The 17,730-nt window shown below is 38.4% G+C and overlaps 1 protein-coding gene and 1 long non-coding RNA gene across 6 annotated transcripts; both read left to right on the top strand.

Moving 5' to 3' along the window:
- Positions 1–1,201: 1,201 nt before the first annotated feature.
- Positions 1,202–2,775, top strand: LOC121789875. Of its 2 annotated transcripts, none has more exons than XR_006048166.1 (4): positions 1,202–1,318; positions 1,745–1,875; positions 1,969–2,220; positions 2,409–2,775. It is a non-coding gene; the product is annotated as an uncharacterized LOC121789875 (long non-coding RNA). The 2 variants fall into 2 exon arrangements; XR_006048165.1 differs by having other exon boundaries at positions 2,404–2,775.
- Positions 2,776–14,699: 11,924 nt separating this feature from the next.
- Positions 14,700–17,526, top strand: LOC121789873 (ferredoxin-thioredoxin reductase catalytic chain, chloroplastic-like). 4 transcript variants are annotated; one of them, XM_042188214.1, is made up of 6 exons: positions 14,700–14,893; positions 14,988–15,100; positions 15,864–15,913; positions 16,042–16,113; positions 16,947–16,952; positions 17,165–17,526. In XM_042188214.1, exons 1-6 carry the CDS (start codon positions 14,788–14,790, stop codon positions 17,313–17,315), a joined length of 498 nt encoding a protein of 165 aa, XP_042044148.1. In that variant the 5' UTR covers positions 14,700–14,787; the 3' UTR covers positions 17,316–17,526. The 4 variants fall into 4 exon arrangements, 3 of the variants coding, with proteins under 3 accessions (XP_042044148.1, XP_042044149.1, XP_042044150.1); XM_042188215.1 differs by having other exon boundaries at positions 16,947–17,037; positions 17,165–17,312; XR_006048164.1 differs by having other exon boundaries at positions 14,701–14,893; positions 16,892–17,037; positions 17,165–17,312.
- The last annotated feature ends 204 nt before the right edge of the window (positions 17,527–17,730 follow it).

Genomic DNA, 17,730 nt, shown 5'->3' with positions numbered 1-17,730 from the left:
TATAATTATATTATCCATCATACAGGTTGACCAGGAGAATGATGAATCTCTCTATGAGGAGGACGAATTCTCTGATACAGACTCTGACAGTGATAACCAGTCTTTCTTTGAAGATCCCGCTAACGAGGTAAAGTTGAGTTAACTTCCATTTATATATTACTATATCCCTTCTTCCTCCATCTGAGGGGTCTGGAATGATGCTTCAGATTTACAGTATTCCTTTTCTCAGCCAATAAAAATCGTTAGATATGCAAGATTGTTTCTGCGGTGAATCATGAGCATGCATGTAAGAGTGAATGGCAAATGAAAACCCAACTATCTGATTTATGGTGGTCTATTAGACTGTTATGGTGCATTCTGTTGGAAGAGAAAATCCTCACCTTTTATGTTACTCCTTTTAGATTATTGATGTGATATATTATCCCTCTTTGGAGTGAAAAGGGGGATAAGAAATGGTGATAGTATTATTTTTGTAGATAAGGAGGGAAAATAAAGAATTTAAATGGTGGGAGTTATCTTTTCCCTAATAAATTACAACCAAAGAAAACAGACCTTAGTTGATACTCATGATAAAGTGGGTTAAACGTAATGATGCTCCCTTCTTCATATGTTTAGTTTTGTACCTTCATCGTATTGATCTTTTACTTCTTAACCCGTAGGATCTGGACTATAATTTGCTATCTGTAGCGCTTCAAGATATTTGTTGTTTCCCTTCTCTAATGGAACATACTTCACAAGGCTCACTCCTATAACCTTTCCTTTTCTTGCAATTGTTAAGGTTAAAGAAACCGGTGGAACTGATTCAACTTTTACAGAACTAGAGGATTCCGTGCACGCTGCAAACGTAACTTTGGATTTTAGTCCCCCAAACGTGCTAGGAGATGACTCTGTAGGGCCTGCAGCGAAAAGAAATTATTTGTTTGAAAAGGTTGAACCGGAGCTTCACCATAAATCATCACCCAAGGAACCAGAGGTTTTGCAGTCGGAAGGGTAAATTCTGAAGACACTGGATCTCTGTTTTTCTTTTTATGGGTGAATGTTTTCTACACAAATAGTACTAATTTGATGCATGCTGTGACAATTTTAGTCACAAGATAGAATGCGCACTTCAACCACCAATTATATCCCTTCTCATGGTCAAGGTGGGAGATATAATACCAGTGGTAACCGGAATTCTCAAACGAGAACCACAGTTCAGAAAAGCATCCCTCAAAGGTCACCATCGGTGCCTTCTAGGGTTCTCCAGCTCTCAAACAAGAGAGGCTTCTTCTAAGGAAGCAAGCGCTGAAGATAAAACGAGCACCATTGCTCGCTGTTGGTAATCCCTGTACTCTCATTTTTCTCCAGGCTGTTCACCTGTTCAACTAGATCATGCTTGTGTAACTACTTTCTAGAAATTAGTTTGTCCGATAATTGTATAGAAGGGGTGCTAAATTTTTCTGTTGCGTGATTACTAAAGCTACAAATTGTCAAGTATATCACCTTAAAAAAAACTTACATATCACGAAGACCATTACTCCATTAGTCACTTCGCCATGGGTTCAGTGATGGGTGTTGTTTTTAATCTCCTCCACATAAACCTTTTAGCTGGTTCGCGTGTAATTTTTTTCTTACCTGAAACCGAAAGTTCTAACCGATAGATATCAGCTTCTTTTCAACTTTAGCATTCTAGTCTTATTATTGTTGAAAGTATGTATAGACTGTGCTAAGCTTGCTTATGCCGATTTTACCATTATTATGTCAGGCAAGAGCAATGTCATCACCGGAGTTGCTAAAACAATAAAGGAGCATTTCCAAAAGCATCCCCTCGCCATAGTGAGTATCAAGGGCAGAGCCAAGGGGACATCTGCTCGGGAGGTGATATACAATCTCCAGGTCGGTATCCATATGTGGTTTGGGCTGTCAAGAATTCATATTTTGATTTAGATTATAAATTGATCAACTGCCCTCCTTGTCTTACCCTTCCAGCAAGCAACAGGCGCCATTCTTGTTTCTCACGAACCTAGCAAAGTGATACTCTACAGAGGTTGGGGATCAGGAATAGAACCTGAGCCTGATCAAGCACAAGGAGAGGTAAAGCCTCGTGCACTCGTATCTCCCGAGCTCATGTCAGCAATCAGGCTCGAGTGTGGTTTGACATCTTCCATCAGAGAGCTAGCAGTTTCAGACGGCATTCCCAGCAACAACTAACAGTTTCAGACACCATTTCGCACTCATCAGGTAACTAACCCTCCACCAATATCCTGCATTATGGAGCTTAAGCTAGAATCTATCCTTTATCGCTCCTCAGAGAATCTTTATTCTGAACTTGCTGAGAAACAGTCAAGAGAATTCTGAGAATTTGATCAACCGGCGTGATTGCCTTTTGTCATTTATTGTTTTTTATCATATTCTTTTTGATAGTTCAGGAATCTGTACAGACAAAGCATTTATCTGGGGTTTGTGGAACTGAAAGCCCCCACCATGTGAAGATGTATAAAGCAACTCGGAGTGAATGGATTCGTGCTGCTGTATCAGAATATATATATGCGTATAAATATACATCACTCTGTGAATATGTATATTTATAGCCTATGACTTTATATTCTACGTATTTTTATTGACTTTCGATTTACTTATTTTTATGGCAGTAGTAATCTTTTAAAATATTAGTACATGTATATTAAAATAAAATTAGTTTATTAAACTCATTTAGCATCTGATATACAGTCTATACAGATAGTGCCTATCTCCGTATAGTGTATTATGCTTTGTCATTTTGAGTTTATTTCCAAACTAGGACACTGTTTTTTTTTTCTATTTTTGGACACAATTCTATTTCTTTTATCCTATCTTTCCGTTTATTTACTAGTTTATCTTAAAGACATTCTATTAGTAAATTCCTGCCAATATCTTTGTATCAATGATTGTGATAAAAGTGCTGTAATGATAAATTAATATTACCACTTGTATAGTTGTACATATGGGATAAAATTAATTAGAAGAGTAGAAATTGAAAACGAAACGGCGATAGTTTTCATTTGGGCCCCCCCTTTTTGGGTTTTCCATTGACAACGCATAAAAGTTGTTGTCAGACTTCCTACGTCAGCATGAGGGTTGTAAATCATACTCCATATTTGTTGTTAGTTTTTCCGTCTTCATATATCATAAATATACGTGCACTTTCGTTCCATAATCAATTCATATTTACCCCATTGCTACATTTTTCTATAATCCTTGTAAAAATTACATTGCTTTGTTTGTGTTATGGGTTTGGACGGATTATGACCTTCATTTATCGTCTAAAAATGATCTTTTTTTGTCATTTGATAATATATTGTAAATAATTAGCGATGAGCCCAACACTGAGCACTTTTAATGCTAGATACGCGTTTCGTAATTCTATTTTAAACAGACTGTCGTCCTTTTAGTAACTTCTCATCAAATCATTATTTTCTCTCATAAAAGAGGCCTTAAGAGCATCCTTAACGCTTTGGGCCGGGCCTGCAATGAGCGTCCCGGCCCAGGCTTTGCGTTGGAGGAGAGGAAGATGCGGCCTGGGCCGGTCCCGGGCCGCAGTTGCGGCCTGAGGACGCTCCCGGGTCCGGCCGGCCTTGGGGTTAATTGGTTCGGGACTGGCCGCAACGCAGTCCGGCCCAACGTTAATTCGTGTTCGGGCCGGGCAGGGCCGCAACTTAAAAAAAAATTTAATTCAAAAATTTATTTATAAATGCCACTCCATCCATTTTCATATCCATTCAACTTCATTTCTCTTTCTAAAATTCGAAAAAATACCTCATCGTCAAAGATAATTCGATGCTCAAATGTCCCGAATGTTAGAAGATGCGGTACCGACAATCCAAGAAGAAATCAACAACGAAGTCGAACGCTACCAAGCTGCTATTCAAGCTTGGAACGAACAACAAGTCCGGGTACCACGTACCCGGATGTATATTCATCGAGACCGTGAACAAGCGGCTTTGCGGCTTTTCACAGATTATTTCTCTAGCGATCCGCGATGGAGTGATCAGATGTTCCGTCGCCGGTTCCGGATGCGGAGGCCTTTGTTCCTGCGCATTGTCAACGTAGTTGTAACTCGTGACTCGTATTTCTGCCAAACCACCGATGTTGTGGGCCGGCAAAGTATATCGACTTTGCAGAAATGCACGTCTGTCATACGTCAACTCGCTTACGGAACTACAACAGATATGTTCGATGAGTATCTCCATGTAAGTGAGCATACTGGACGGGATTGCCTAGCTAAATTCTGTCGGGCAGTCATTGAAGCATTCAAGGATACAACTTGAGAAAGCCAACGACCGACGACGTTAGTAAGTTGGTGAACTTGCACGAGCAGACCCACGGCTTCCCGGGGATGCTTGGCAGCATTGATTGTATGCACTGGCAGTGGAAGAATTGTCCAACGGCTTGGAGATGACAATACACTAGCGGGCACAAGGGCACACATCCCACGATTGTGTTGTAGGCCATTGCCGACCAATGATTGTGGATATGGCATGCCTACTTTGGTGTCGCGGGGTCAAACAACGACCTCAATGTGTTGAACAAGTCTCCATTGTTCAATGACTTGTGTGTCGGGCGAGCGCCGAACGTAGAGTTCACGGCCAACCACCGTCGGTATAGTATGGGGTACTATATGGCAGACGAGATCTACCCTCGATGGCCCGTGTTCGTGAAGACTATCACATATGTCCGACAACGGATCAGAGGGCATTGTTTGCCGAAAGGCAAGAGGCGGCTAGGAAAGATGGTGGAGCATGCATTCGGAGTCCTCCAAGCACGGTGGGCTATTGTGAAGGGAGCGGCCCGTGGTTGGCAGCGTCCACTAATCGCTGACATCATGTATGCATGCATCATAATGCATAACATGATCGTTGAGGACGAGGAAGAAAATGTCACTTTGTGGAGCGACGATCCGTTGTCCAGCACCGGGAGTTACTACACTGTCACCGCCACGCCAGTGCTGGGCCTTCCTCCTGACATCTGCAATGTCATGGCCCGTTCAGCTGCGATGCGCCAAGATGAACTACACACTCGCCTCCAAGCGGATCTAATTTAAGAGATTTGGACACGCACCAACGTTTTCCAGCATTGACGTTATGTTTTATTTTTTTTTTTGTATTTTTAAATTTCTATGTTGTAATTTTCAATTTCCGATCGAAGAACAACTTTTCCGTGTTTTAAATTTCCGGCGTTTTTATTTTACGAGTAAAATAGATTGAAGTTGTGAATAGTGCCATTTATTAGTTGTGGCCCGGGTTGGGGCCTGCGAGGTTAGAGCAGTTGTGGTCTGAGACTCAAATTTAGGGGAATGATGACGTGGAAAGGACTGGTAGTCTGAATTCGGGCCAGGGTTAATGATGCTCTAACATTAATGAAGATTGACACATGTACACATCTTAAACTGTTACTAGGTTGATTCAGGCTAGGAATTAAAGAATTTTACTGTCACATTCTAATCTCTGTGTTTATATACATTTATGGCGAAGAAAGTGACATTGAGTGATTAGTTCTTTTCATTAGAAGATGTATGCTTATTTTTTTGGATTCGTATCATCTAGATTAATCAAAATTTGTGAGATTTTTACATATAAAAAATGTTGAAGTCAAAGACTGATGACCCTATATATGTAAAAACAAGGGCAAATTGCTAAAAATCATAGTAGGAGTAACTATTTGTGAGTTTAATTTACTGAAAATTGCCAAGTGAAAACAATACTTCTTCTATCTAAATTAAATTAGAAAAACACACATCAAAGGCCAACATTTGTGAGTTTACTGAAAATGCCATAACTATATAAAGAAATAATGTATTTTAATTTTTAGTATATTTCCATTGCCTAACATCCTACTTAGCACATACTCCCTCCGTCCCGGATAATTTGTCTCATTTTTCCATTTCGGTCCATCACACATAATTTATCTCATTTCACTTTTACCATTTTTGGTAGTGGACCACATATTCCACTAACTCATTCCTACTCACATTTTACTATAAAATTAATATATAAAAGTATGACTCATGTTCCACTCACTTTTTCAACTCACTTTTCATTACATTTCTTAAAACTCGTGCCTTGTCAAAGTGAGACGAATTATCCGGGACGGATGGAGTAGATAGTAATAACAGATACAGATCGCACGGCTAAAAGTCAAAACATTTTACAGATTTTATGACACATTACATCAACGATACCGATCGATGCCATTTTACTCCGCTGTAAATTGCAATCCATTCATCTCTCTATTTTTAGAGTACTTGGATCCCTATTTTTAGAGTACTTTGATCTTTAAAGAAATTGCAAATTAATTAATTTAACGGGAAAATTAATATGAAATCATTTTTTACTATACATTTCTGCAAATGTTTGGAATAAAAACCGTGTATTGTTTTTTAGAATGTCAGCAAACATAATAAAAAATATCTTACTGAAATTAATAATTTGTGTTTGGAATAAAAATCGTGCCAATATTATTTTCTAGAAATTAAAAAATAAATATATTTTAGTTAATAATTTGTGTTTAATTGGCTGTGCAAGGGATCCATTAGATTAGGGTTGGCCAATTTTTAATTACTATAATATTTTCATTAGTACTATAAGTACTGTTAAAATGTGTACAATTAGGATGAATGCACATAATATTCACCTTTATTTTATTGGAGATGCAACATGAGAATCTGAAGGCAAAATTCCATTGAAAAGGAGAACAAAATTCATACTCGAACAAGAAACCGACAAACCATGCAAATATAAACATGAATAAATTTATTATCACTTCACGAAATCAACTTAATTACACTTGGTAAAAGACAGATACAAATGCTCTAGAAAACTAAGAGCTTAGGCAGAAACATTATACTATTTCTTACCACTTTTTAGTTATTGAGAGAATCCAACTACTCAAACTTAAAGTTGGTCGCAAAAATCGTGAAATTTGTGTTATATCCAATTTTCAACAATATCTTCGGTTTCCAGCAAAATAAAAAATGACATGTCAATTCAGAATTTGAGGTGACAAGATGAGAGTTAAAGTGACAAATCAATATGTACTAAAACAAAGCCATTTAATTTTCGAATTTAAGATTTTCGTTTTCCCGATGGAGCAAGTTGGAATTCTAATGTGGCAAAATTAGAGCTTAAGAAACAAGTCAATCTACCAAAACACCATCATTTTAAATAGTAGTTCGTCCATTTCAATCAAGATTATTATCTTTCTTTTATTATTCCAATTAAGATTGTTAATTCCATTATTGGAATGAAATTTCTTTCAGAAGTCTTCATATTAAAATATCAACCAGGGGTACATTTTTTCCTTTCTACCTTACTATGCTTAACAACTTTACCTAAAATAATACTTCATCCGTCTCCAAAGAGTATGCACTTTGGGTTCGGCATGAATTTTAATATAAAATTAGTAAAGTAAGAAAGAGGTAGAGAGAAAAAGTAATTAAAGTATTGTTAATATGGAATGAGTCCCACCTCATAAGAGATAAAATAGTTTTCAAAATTGGAAAGTGCATATTCTTATGGGAATGACAAAAAAAGAAAGAGTGCATATTCTTGTGGGACGGATGGAGTACTCTTTTTGTCCCTAAAGGAAGTGTTCGGTTTTCAAGATAAAATCTAGGATTGAATTGTGAGATTATTTTAGTCATAGGGGGTTACCTATTACTGATTATCCAATGATTACCCATCTATGATTGAGTTGTGAGATTGAATCTCATGAACCAAACATACTACAAATTTAATTCTGGATACAATCTTGCAAACCGAACACCCCCAAATAGTATTCATTTTGTCATTTTAGTTCATTCCACAAAATTAGTCTACTTTCATCTTTTGTTAATGACTTGGTGATGAACATGTTTCACGTATATAAGTATGGATAACTCTTTTTCCTTATAAGTCCTTTTAAATAATAGAGTGACCATTTCTGATATAGTATAAGAGTGGGCCCAAGTTGATGATAATTTTTTTATCTCTTATCTTTTTTCTTGTCTACCTTAGAGCATCAGCAGTGGCGCGGAATTCCCGGCGGAATTCCCCGTGGAATTCCCAAAAACACCTCCTGCCACGTCATACGGACTTCCCACTGCACAATGGCGGACATCCCCAAGGACTTCCCGGAGGACTTCCCACAATTAAAAAATTTAATGTAATAAATGGGAATTCCGCGCGGACGTCCGTGGGAGTCAACGCAATGGCGGACGTCCGCACGCCCGTCGCGACGGAATTCCGCGTAACACCACGGAACTGCGGTGTCCTCGGCGGAATTCCGTATCGATGCATACCATGCACAATGGCAGACGTCCGCCGCGAAATTCCGGCACGCCGGTCGGAATTCTGCCGGGACGGGCGCCATTGCTGATGCTCTTATATGTGGAAGCCTGGTGTACATTCAGGCCCATACGTGTAAGTGCGTATTAAAATATCTTAAATCTCATCCCACATGGACTTGGTAAGGCTCATGTCTCATCTATTTAAGTGCATATTACTCTTCCCCCATATAGATAACCCACCCTCCCACTTATAAGAAAGGCATGGGTGACCTATTTAAAATAGCTTCATTCTTCACTAATAATGATATAATCATTTTATCTTTTTTTATATTTTATCAATTTTATATTAAAACACACATCATCTTCAAAGTTTCAACTTTTAGATGACAGAAAGAATATGTCATTCAAGAATGGACCACCTTGAATTAGACTGGAATAGAGGTGCCCAAGGTTTACAGTTCTGACGGTTAACCAGGAAACCGTAACCGTGGGAATTTACCCAAACCGAAACCATTGGTTTTAGAACCGTGGTTTGATTCAGGTTCGAAATTTCCGAACCGAAACCATGCCAGAACTGCGAAACCGAGTCGAAACCGCAAAAAATAGCCGAAAATCGGCGGTTCAGAACAGAAACCGAAACCGCGGTTTAAGAACCAGAACGGTAACTGCGACACACCCTTGTGGTTCAGTTCCGGTTCGGCAATTTCTATAACTGGAACCGCCGGTTCCGAAACCGTGGCACCTCTAAACTGAGACAATATAAATATGATTCATCTTTCTCTTGCTAGTATTAGATAAGAGGACCCCCTTTTGCATTAAAGAAAAGAACGAAGTCTGGAAGTCTTCGGACTTTCGAGCTTCGTTCTTTTCTCTGATGCCAACCTAACTATTCGTTGCAATCTATAGTACTACTTTTTCTTTTCCCCAAAATCTCAAGTTTGGGCTAAAGTTTATGATTTTAGAGATTATCTCCTCAACCAAAAAGAGAAAAAGGAAAAGAAAATGAAAAAGAGAAGTTTACCAAAAAAACATGGCAGGTTTGCAATGATGTCAACACAAAACAGTCTAATATTCTAATGCAAAAGGGGTCCCTTCATCTTCATTGAATTCAATAATAAGAAAGAAAATAAAAAAGAAAGGAAGAAAGAGACAGCACGAAAACTCTCGCATACTTGTTTGCTTTTTAAATCCATCATTCCATCGCCACAAACAATCATCATCATTTCATACCACGCCACCATGCTTCGCCCCACCCCCACCCCCTTCAAAACCGCCATCATTATCCCTCTGCACACAAATCAAACCTCTCATCATTAACTCCCAAGACTCATACAAATGATGATGATGATGAAGAAGAAGAAGAAATCGAGAGGGTTCTGCTTTTCTGAATCTTAATTGCTATCCATCAATTTTTTCTCTTCTTCATGGGGGAATTGAGCATCACGGTCCGATTATATCGATCTCTTTACTAGATCAACATCTTGTAACTGTTTTTTTCTTTGTTTCTTTGCTTTTTTGAGTTTTTCGTTTTAGGGTTAGTGAGTGGTGTGTGATTTGTGAGATCTTTGTGTGTGTGTGCAGGGCCGGATCTAGTAAGCCCATATGAGGGGCATTTGCCCCACCTCAAATTTTCTACCTCCGTATATATATGGCCGATTATAAATTTTTTTTTTTTTTTTTCACTAAATGCCCTTCCTCAAATTCTTAAGTTTTCTTGATAGGTAAATTTACCCCCTTCCCTACAAAATCCTGGCTCCGTCCCTGTGTGTGGGGAAATATATGTAATCAGAGTTTTAATTTGTTGCTGAGTTTTACAGATCTATATATAGTTGTATGGTTTTCAGCATTTTATAATGAAGCTTTAATTGATTGTCTAATTCTTTAGCTATATGTATGTGTAGGAAATTAGGGTTTTCAGAGTTTCTGATCTTGAGTTGTCTATTTCTTGGGGTGTTTTACATGATTACACACATGCTTCTTCAGATCAAGGAAGTGATTTTTTATCAGAAACTTTCTTGTTTAGACTTCATTGATCAACCTAGCTAATTAGTGTGCTAATTAAGAATTCGTTGTCGGTTTGTGCTACTTATTTAATATGGGATTTATTTTAGCTAGCTCTTTGAATTACAAATGAATTCATATCTTTACATTTCAATGAATCCAACTATGAACACGCACATGTGTGTGTATTATGTTCATACAGTGTGGCATCTTGCTGATTGGAAAGTTGTCTATCGTTCACGACCTACTTACATGGTAGTCCACGATCTCATAATTAAAAAGTTACGAATTCTATAATTTGTGTGTTTTTTATTTTGGTTTTTTCACTTACCATATTTTACATTTCAACATTTCCGAAAAATGAGTTCAATTATGTAACATAAATAATTTCCCCAAGTTGATAGTTTTTGTAGAAAAAAACATGAAAATTAAGGGTATAAAACATTACCTCTATTAAATTATAATCCGCTTAAGAATCTGGCGAGATGACTTATTGTTCCGTCTCAAGATTATGTAAAACGGGATATAAATAGATCAAAGTTGCTATTTTGTTGAAGATAAAACGTAATTAATTGTTTTTATACAAAATGTGCTTAAATTGGTGATGTAGAATATAAATATTACTAATATTTTTTTAATACGGATTTGAGGATTCTTGGAACGTAAAATGTTTTAATCTAAGTGATGAGTGATGACTTTGAAATTATTGGGCAGTCTAAGTTTGAAATTAAGTGATGAGTGATGTCTTTGAAATTATTGGGTAGATAGAATTGAATGGCCTAGAGCGTTATCAAAGTTATTGGGTAGATAGGCTTGAGTAGATAGCTTTTATGTGATTGGATTTACGAGTTATTGTTATGTTTATAGCCTATCTTGTTCCCTTCATTTCAGTGCATAATTAGTTTGTCACGAATCCCGATAATTTACATATTACACTCTTAGGATAGCGACTGTCCGCTTTGGGTCAAGCCTGCACGGATTTGTTTTTGGGTCACTCCCAAAAGGCCTCAAACTAATTGAGGTTGCACATGAATTATATACATCTTCCAACTTCCCTTACTCATCCGATGTGGGATGGATTTGTAACCCAACAAACATCCCCTCAAACTGAGACTACAACGGGAACGCAGTCGACACGAACATGGGTCATTCCAGCCCTGGCCACTGGGTCATCCTGGGCCCGACTCTAACCCGAGTCTTTCAGGGCCCGACCCTAACCAGGGCTCATCCATGCCCGACCCATAGACACCTGAGCTCTGATACCACTTGTTCGGAAATAAACACATGTACATAATTATGTGGTCTAATTTTGAATTTGTTGGCATTGATTATAAGAAGATGGAGTAATTAAAAACATTTTTTAGATTTTTTACATGGTATAGTATAAAGATGGTACTGCAATTATTTTGGCCCGGTGTTGGAGTACGCCCCCGACTGTACGAACTACACCGACGACGAAACTCTTATTTTGGCCCGGTGTTGGGTAGATATATCGGAAGACCCGATTTTCGCGAACAACCGGAGGCAGGGTGCGTACTGGGAGCGCATCGTCGGCCTCTACAATGAGGCCAAGCCGCCGACCGCGTACAAGCGCAAACGTGAGCAACTCCGCAAGCACTGGGATCAAGTGAAGAAGCAAGTGAACTTGTACGCGGCGGAGTTCGAGAAGTTCACGCGGGCACAGGGGAGCGGCGAGAGCTTGAGCGACGTGCGCGCTAAAGCGTTGTTGTCGTACCGGTCGATGTACGGCGACTTCAAGCACGAGGCCATCTGGGCGCTCTTGAGGGACAAGCAAAAGTTCCAAGGTGGAATTCTGCACACTGGTGCGCCGAAGAGGACGAAGACCACCGAAGCTGGTGATTACACGAGCAGCGGCAGCGGCAATCACCCGGTTGACCTCAACCGGACGTACGTGGATGAAGGGAGTTCCGGCACACCGGTGTCCTCCCTGCGTCCGTCCGGTGTCAAGGCTGCGAAGGCCAAGGGGAAGGCGGCCGCGACCTCATCCTCGACCGCTGCAAACCCATCTTCGTTCCCGGAAACGCTCCCGACCCAGACGGCCACCGCGTTTGAGTCGTTGGCAACAGCGTTGATGGCGAGGACGTTATTGCAGACGCACAAGGCCCTCAAGAAGTGTACCGACCCCGACGAAGTCGAATATCTCCGGGCATTAATCGATGAGCTGCGTCGGAAGTTGAAAATTGTACCGACTTAGTTGTTTTTTTTGTAAGTTGAATGGTGTAACTTTTTTTATTAATGTGTCGTCATTTGTTCTTTAGACGTTTTTTATTTACTCGTTACTTGTTGTTTGAAAACATTTAAATGGCGCGCCATAGGGCGCGCCTTAGAGCATTAGCAATGGGGCGCCCTAAGGCGCGCCACGTCAGCAGTTTTATCCTCCTACCTCCCCACCTGCAGTGGGGCGCCCTAAGGCGCCACATCATCATTTTATTGTTTTGTTTAATTAATTTAACTGTTTTCAAATAACAAGTAACGAGTAAATAAAAAATGGTCTAAATAACAAACGGCGAAGTTTTAATAAAAAAAAGTTACATAATTGAACTAATAAAAAAAACTAAGTCGGACCAATTTCCAACTTCCGACGCAGCTCATCGAGTAACTCCCGGAGATATTCGGCTTCGTCGGGGTCGGTACACTTCTTGAGGGCCCTGTGCGTCTGCAACATCGTCCTTGCCATCGACGCTGTTGCTAACGACTCAAACGCGGTGGCCGTCTGGGTCGGGAGCTCTACTGGGACCGGAGCTTGTGGCTTGAATCCATTTCGTAGTAATTATGTAAATGTAAGTTTCGAAAATGAAATCGCGTGAAATGAAATGTTACAAATGAACGGTATTTATAAAAAAACGAAACCGCGTGCCATCGTCCGCGCTATCCTCCGCGACTGAAGTATAGGGCGCGACTATCGTCCGCGCCCTATGGCGCGCACCCGCAATGGGTGCGGACGATGGATGGCGCGGACGATGCGCGCCATCGGGCGTGCCATCGTCCGCCCATTGCAGATGCTCTTAGGGCGCCCCACTGCTGATGCCCTTAGTATTATGCAGAGAAAAATAGAAATTAATATTCAAATAACGTAACCTGAAAAACGTTCTTTAATTAATTTGGAATTGTAACATTGAATTAATTTCCTTGCAAAAGCATTGAATAATTTGAATCAGTTAAAAACAAACGTGACATAGTATATAGTTTCTGCAACAACAAAAAAAAGTTATCATCACTTTTAAAATATGTACTCACAAATTCACATAAATATCCACAAGTTAATGTAAAAGTCCACTAATTCTCAAAATAGCACAGAAATATAATGGTACGACGACAAGTATGTAAAGTCTCCCATTCTTGATAGAATTAAAAATCTCTAAATCTTCACCTTTTTTTTGTATCTTCACGCTTTGTAACAACGAGAAAAAGGGTCTTTTTCTTTGATAAATTTCATTGATATCTGTGAATGGGACAATAAAATCTGCATCTTGTTTGTTTGGAAGCCATTTTCTTTGAATTCTAATTCATTGCTTTTATGCCTATCCAATTCCTGGAATTGATAAAGGTGTATACTAATTTTTCCTATTTTACTTGTCAGATAGAATGTTATCAACTTCGTGAAAATTTCTTGTTTTACTGGTGAAAAATTCTTCCATATGTAATGAGATTGAGAATATTATCTTAATTTGACTACGACCACTCTCTTAGAATCTTGTATTGTATCAAGATAAAAGTTAAAATACAATAAATAAGTTAATAATTACTTATTTTTGTTACTTGGAAATTGAGGTGCTAAAAGTTACATGCATCAATTGGAAATCCTTACTTTTCTTGCTACGAAACTAATATCTATATATCTATAAAGTAGTTTCGCTTTTTTTATGGTTGAGATAAATTTTGTATTTAATTATTATGAAATGTATACACGTTCGTGATATATATATATATATAAACCATGGTTATATTAATTCGCTATTTTTAAAGTTTAAGTTACCAAAGTTTATGATTTTACCTACTATTACTCCTTATAAATAATAGGTGAATCGGAATCAGAGGTGGTTTTAGTGCACCATTTTTAATTTCTTTAATTAATTAAATATTGATTGAGAATTCGTAAAAATAAATTAAAGTTCAGTAAATTCTAATTGGAGGATAACTAACATCTGTATAAAATGATTTGAATTTTGCAACAAGCTCTGCATATATTTAATTTCTTCCACCAAAGTAATTGTTTTAGTAGTACAAAAGGAAAAATAAGTTGGGCCGCTAATACACGAAATCGAGCCCATTAAGTGTGGCCCAGTTTAAGATTTGGACACTTCTCAGTTCCAGTGATATTGGGCAATGACTAATGAGTGGTGGTGCTTCGCCGCTTCCAAAATAACAGCAATTTTTTAAACTCGATTTTTCATTCATTTTTTAGATAGAAAGGAAAAAATATCATCTGCTGTATACAAGTGGTGGTTAGAGAGTTGCACAAAATCAGATCCAAATTGTCAGCCATGAGAGCTCTTCAAGCTTCGACTTCCTACAGCGCCGGCCTAGGCATTTCCTCTGTCGCTGCTCCGCCGTCGCGTCCGCGTCGCCGCCTTGGCGCAGTCGCTAAAGGTACTTTTGTGGTTTTACGTGAATCCGGTCAATTAATTTACAATTTCTTCTGATAGTTAGGGATAGATGGAAAGATGATTGTGCGTTGTTGTAGTTGAGCCGACGGAGAAATCGATCGAAATAATGAGGAAATTCTCGGAGCAGTATGCGAGGAAGTCCGATACATATTTCTGTGTCGATAAAGGGGTCACCTCTGTTGTCATCAAGGTATTCGTTTCAATTTCTCATTAACGTCTATGTTTGTATTTGTATTTGTTTTTACTTTTCTCGCGTAACTGTAATAGAAGAAGTTATGGACAATTTTATTGAGAAAAAGTTCAATGTAATTGCTCGGAGGTTCTAGAAAAAAATGTGTATGCATCATTTGTAAATCATCTAGTCTCTCTAGTTAGAGTTCAAGTCATTCCGGCCAATGCTTTGTCTATCTTGAATTCTGTTTGTGTCCATAGCTTTCATAGTGAGAGTAGAGTGTTAGTACAGATGATCTCCTTGGAAATTTTAATCTCTAACAAGACACTTATCACAGTCTTAATGATGCGAAAACGAGTTGTTTCTAGCTCATCCTGCTGAATTGTTCAATTTTTATTTTTATGGTGACATGGAAATCAACTATAAGCACTTTTCAGCTGAAGTTGCTCGTTTCTTTGGTGAAATCTTCATTCTTGGACACTACTATGCTGTGAACTTTTAATGAAAGCTAGTTTCTTGCTTAATGTTTGTGACTTTGTGCGTGTGTAATATGATATGTGGTGCTTACATCGAGTAATCATATCCAGCTTCAGTGCTCACTTCTAAAAGTGTATACTTTACAAGAACAGGAACTTTTTATTTACGTCTTTTGAAATGGCTATATTACTGAATACATAACTTTACAGTATAAGTAAGGAAATATTCTTGAAGGAGATATATGATTTCTTTTTCGGCATATCATAAATTATGACTAAATGTGCTTTGTCAAATTCGTAAACAGGGACTGGCAGAACACAGGGATACATTGGGTGCTCCTCTGTGCCCTTGCAGGTACTTTTCCATTACAGTCAAATATATGTATATAGTACTATTTTAGATGCTTTCAGTAAGTTTTATTTTGAAATGTGAATTAGATTATGTGAAATGAGCTGCATATATATTCATCAATGTGGTTTCAGGCACTATGATGATAAGGCTGCTGAGGCACAACAGGGCTTTTGGAACTGTCCTTGCGTTCCTATGAGAGAAAGGTAAGGTTTAATAGTTAGGTTGTTGCAACTTGCAAATTAATTTCTTCAGTTTTGGGATTTATTTTATGTTTTTTGAACAGCTTTAGGTTATGATAGGGATAGAGTTATAGCCTATGATAAAAGATTTAGTGGCCCAGTAGTAGGAGCTAAATTGCCGATTATATTGGTGGTGAAGATGGAACCCAGTATTAGTGACTCATGAACTACGACTGTGAAATCTTTTGAACCTGTAAGCCGAGGGCTCATGGACATCCAACCTGAAATATACGACAGATTCACCAGTTGAATGAATTTTAGTGATGATTACTTGCAATAAAGTGTCAGTAATTTGCATCAGCTCCCTGCCTTGTTTCTTACCTCATATAGAAAGCATTTCATACTACTATGATGATGCGTTGCATTTGATGTCCATAATCCATATAAGAGGCTGGAATCATCTCATATCTTGCAACAATGGAACGAACCAAAGTTTAAATGTTGTATATTCCAACTTGGCTTAATTTCCTGCTGTATGTATGTTATTTTTTTTTCTTAAAACTTGTTGGTTGTCCATTCAATATTTGGAATGATATTTTGCTACATTTGTTCTTTTATCATCAGAATCAGTATATACTTCCTACCACCCATTATAGGATGCCATTTCAAAAATTGCTCATTAGACATTAGTTTGGGTGATTCAGATCTTATTTATTTGAATTTCTTTCTATTGTTGCCCACTCAATGATTGTAGTCTGGCGACATTTTCTTTCATGTCCTAATTGCTCTGGTGATTTAACAGGAAGGAATGTCACTGCATGCTTTTTCTCACCCCTGATAATGATTTTACTGGTCAGGAGCAGGTATCAAATAAAAATACACCATGATGTTTTCTTCTTTCATTCAAGGGGGCTTAACTTAAAACTCTGCAAAAGTTTTAAATCGAAGGTTCTGTCGCTTAAAATTTTCAGTCTCACTCTATAGCCCTCATGTTAATAATGTTGAACCTCCATGTTATCTCCTTCCTACTTGATTGGTGCCCGTTACTCAGTCGAAGCAACCTTCTGCTATGCAGGCCATCACGATGGAAGAGATCCGAGAAACAACAGCAAACATGTAACACTATCTTCCTGTATTCAAATACACCTGTCTTCAGTAGGTACAAATCAATGTATGTAAATCTGTATCATCATTACAAATATGGTATGCGTTTTTACTCCCAATGACTTGATACGACCCATGATGTGAAAATTTCCGTGTTGTCGATTTGCTCGATCACCGAGTTGGCTGGAAACACCAGAATTCTTGTATCTGGAGTTGTTTCATAGCAGTCTACTTGGTGGGTGGGTGTGTTATGTCTATTTGTGCTATCATCATGCAGGTTGAGAAGAGTTTGTAAATTTTGAAATTTTATTCATTCATTCAATGATCCAGAAAGAATAGATGTAACAAATTATACGACATGAATAAAATCAACAGGCGTTAACACTAGGCGGCTGCGAACTAGAAATAGAAAACTTGATCCCGCAATCTTTCCCATTCCTCGGAGCCAAAAACTTGTTAGACGATCTCGGCTGGTTGCAGGCGTGATCCGCCGGAAACCTATGCTTTTCAAGCAAACCCGACCTCGGCAAGTCTTGC

Source organism: Salvia splendens, unplaced genomic scaffold (genome assembly GCF_004379255.2).
Source record: "Salvia splendens isolate huo1 unplaced genomic scaffold, SspV2 ctg360, whole genome shotgun sequence".
NCBI lineage: Eukaryota > Viridiplantae > Streptophyta > Magnoliopsida > Lamiales > Lamiaceae > Salvia > Salvia splendens.
This window is presented reverse-complemented; position numbering and strand designations above follow the sequence as displayed.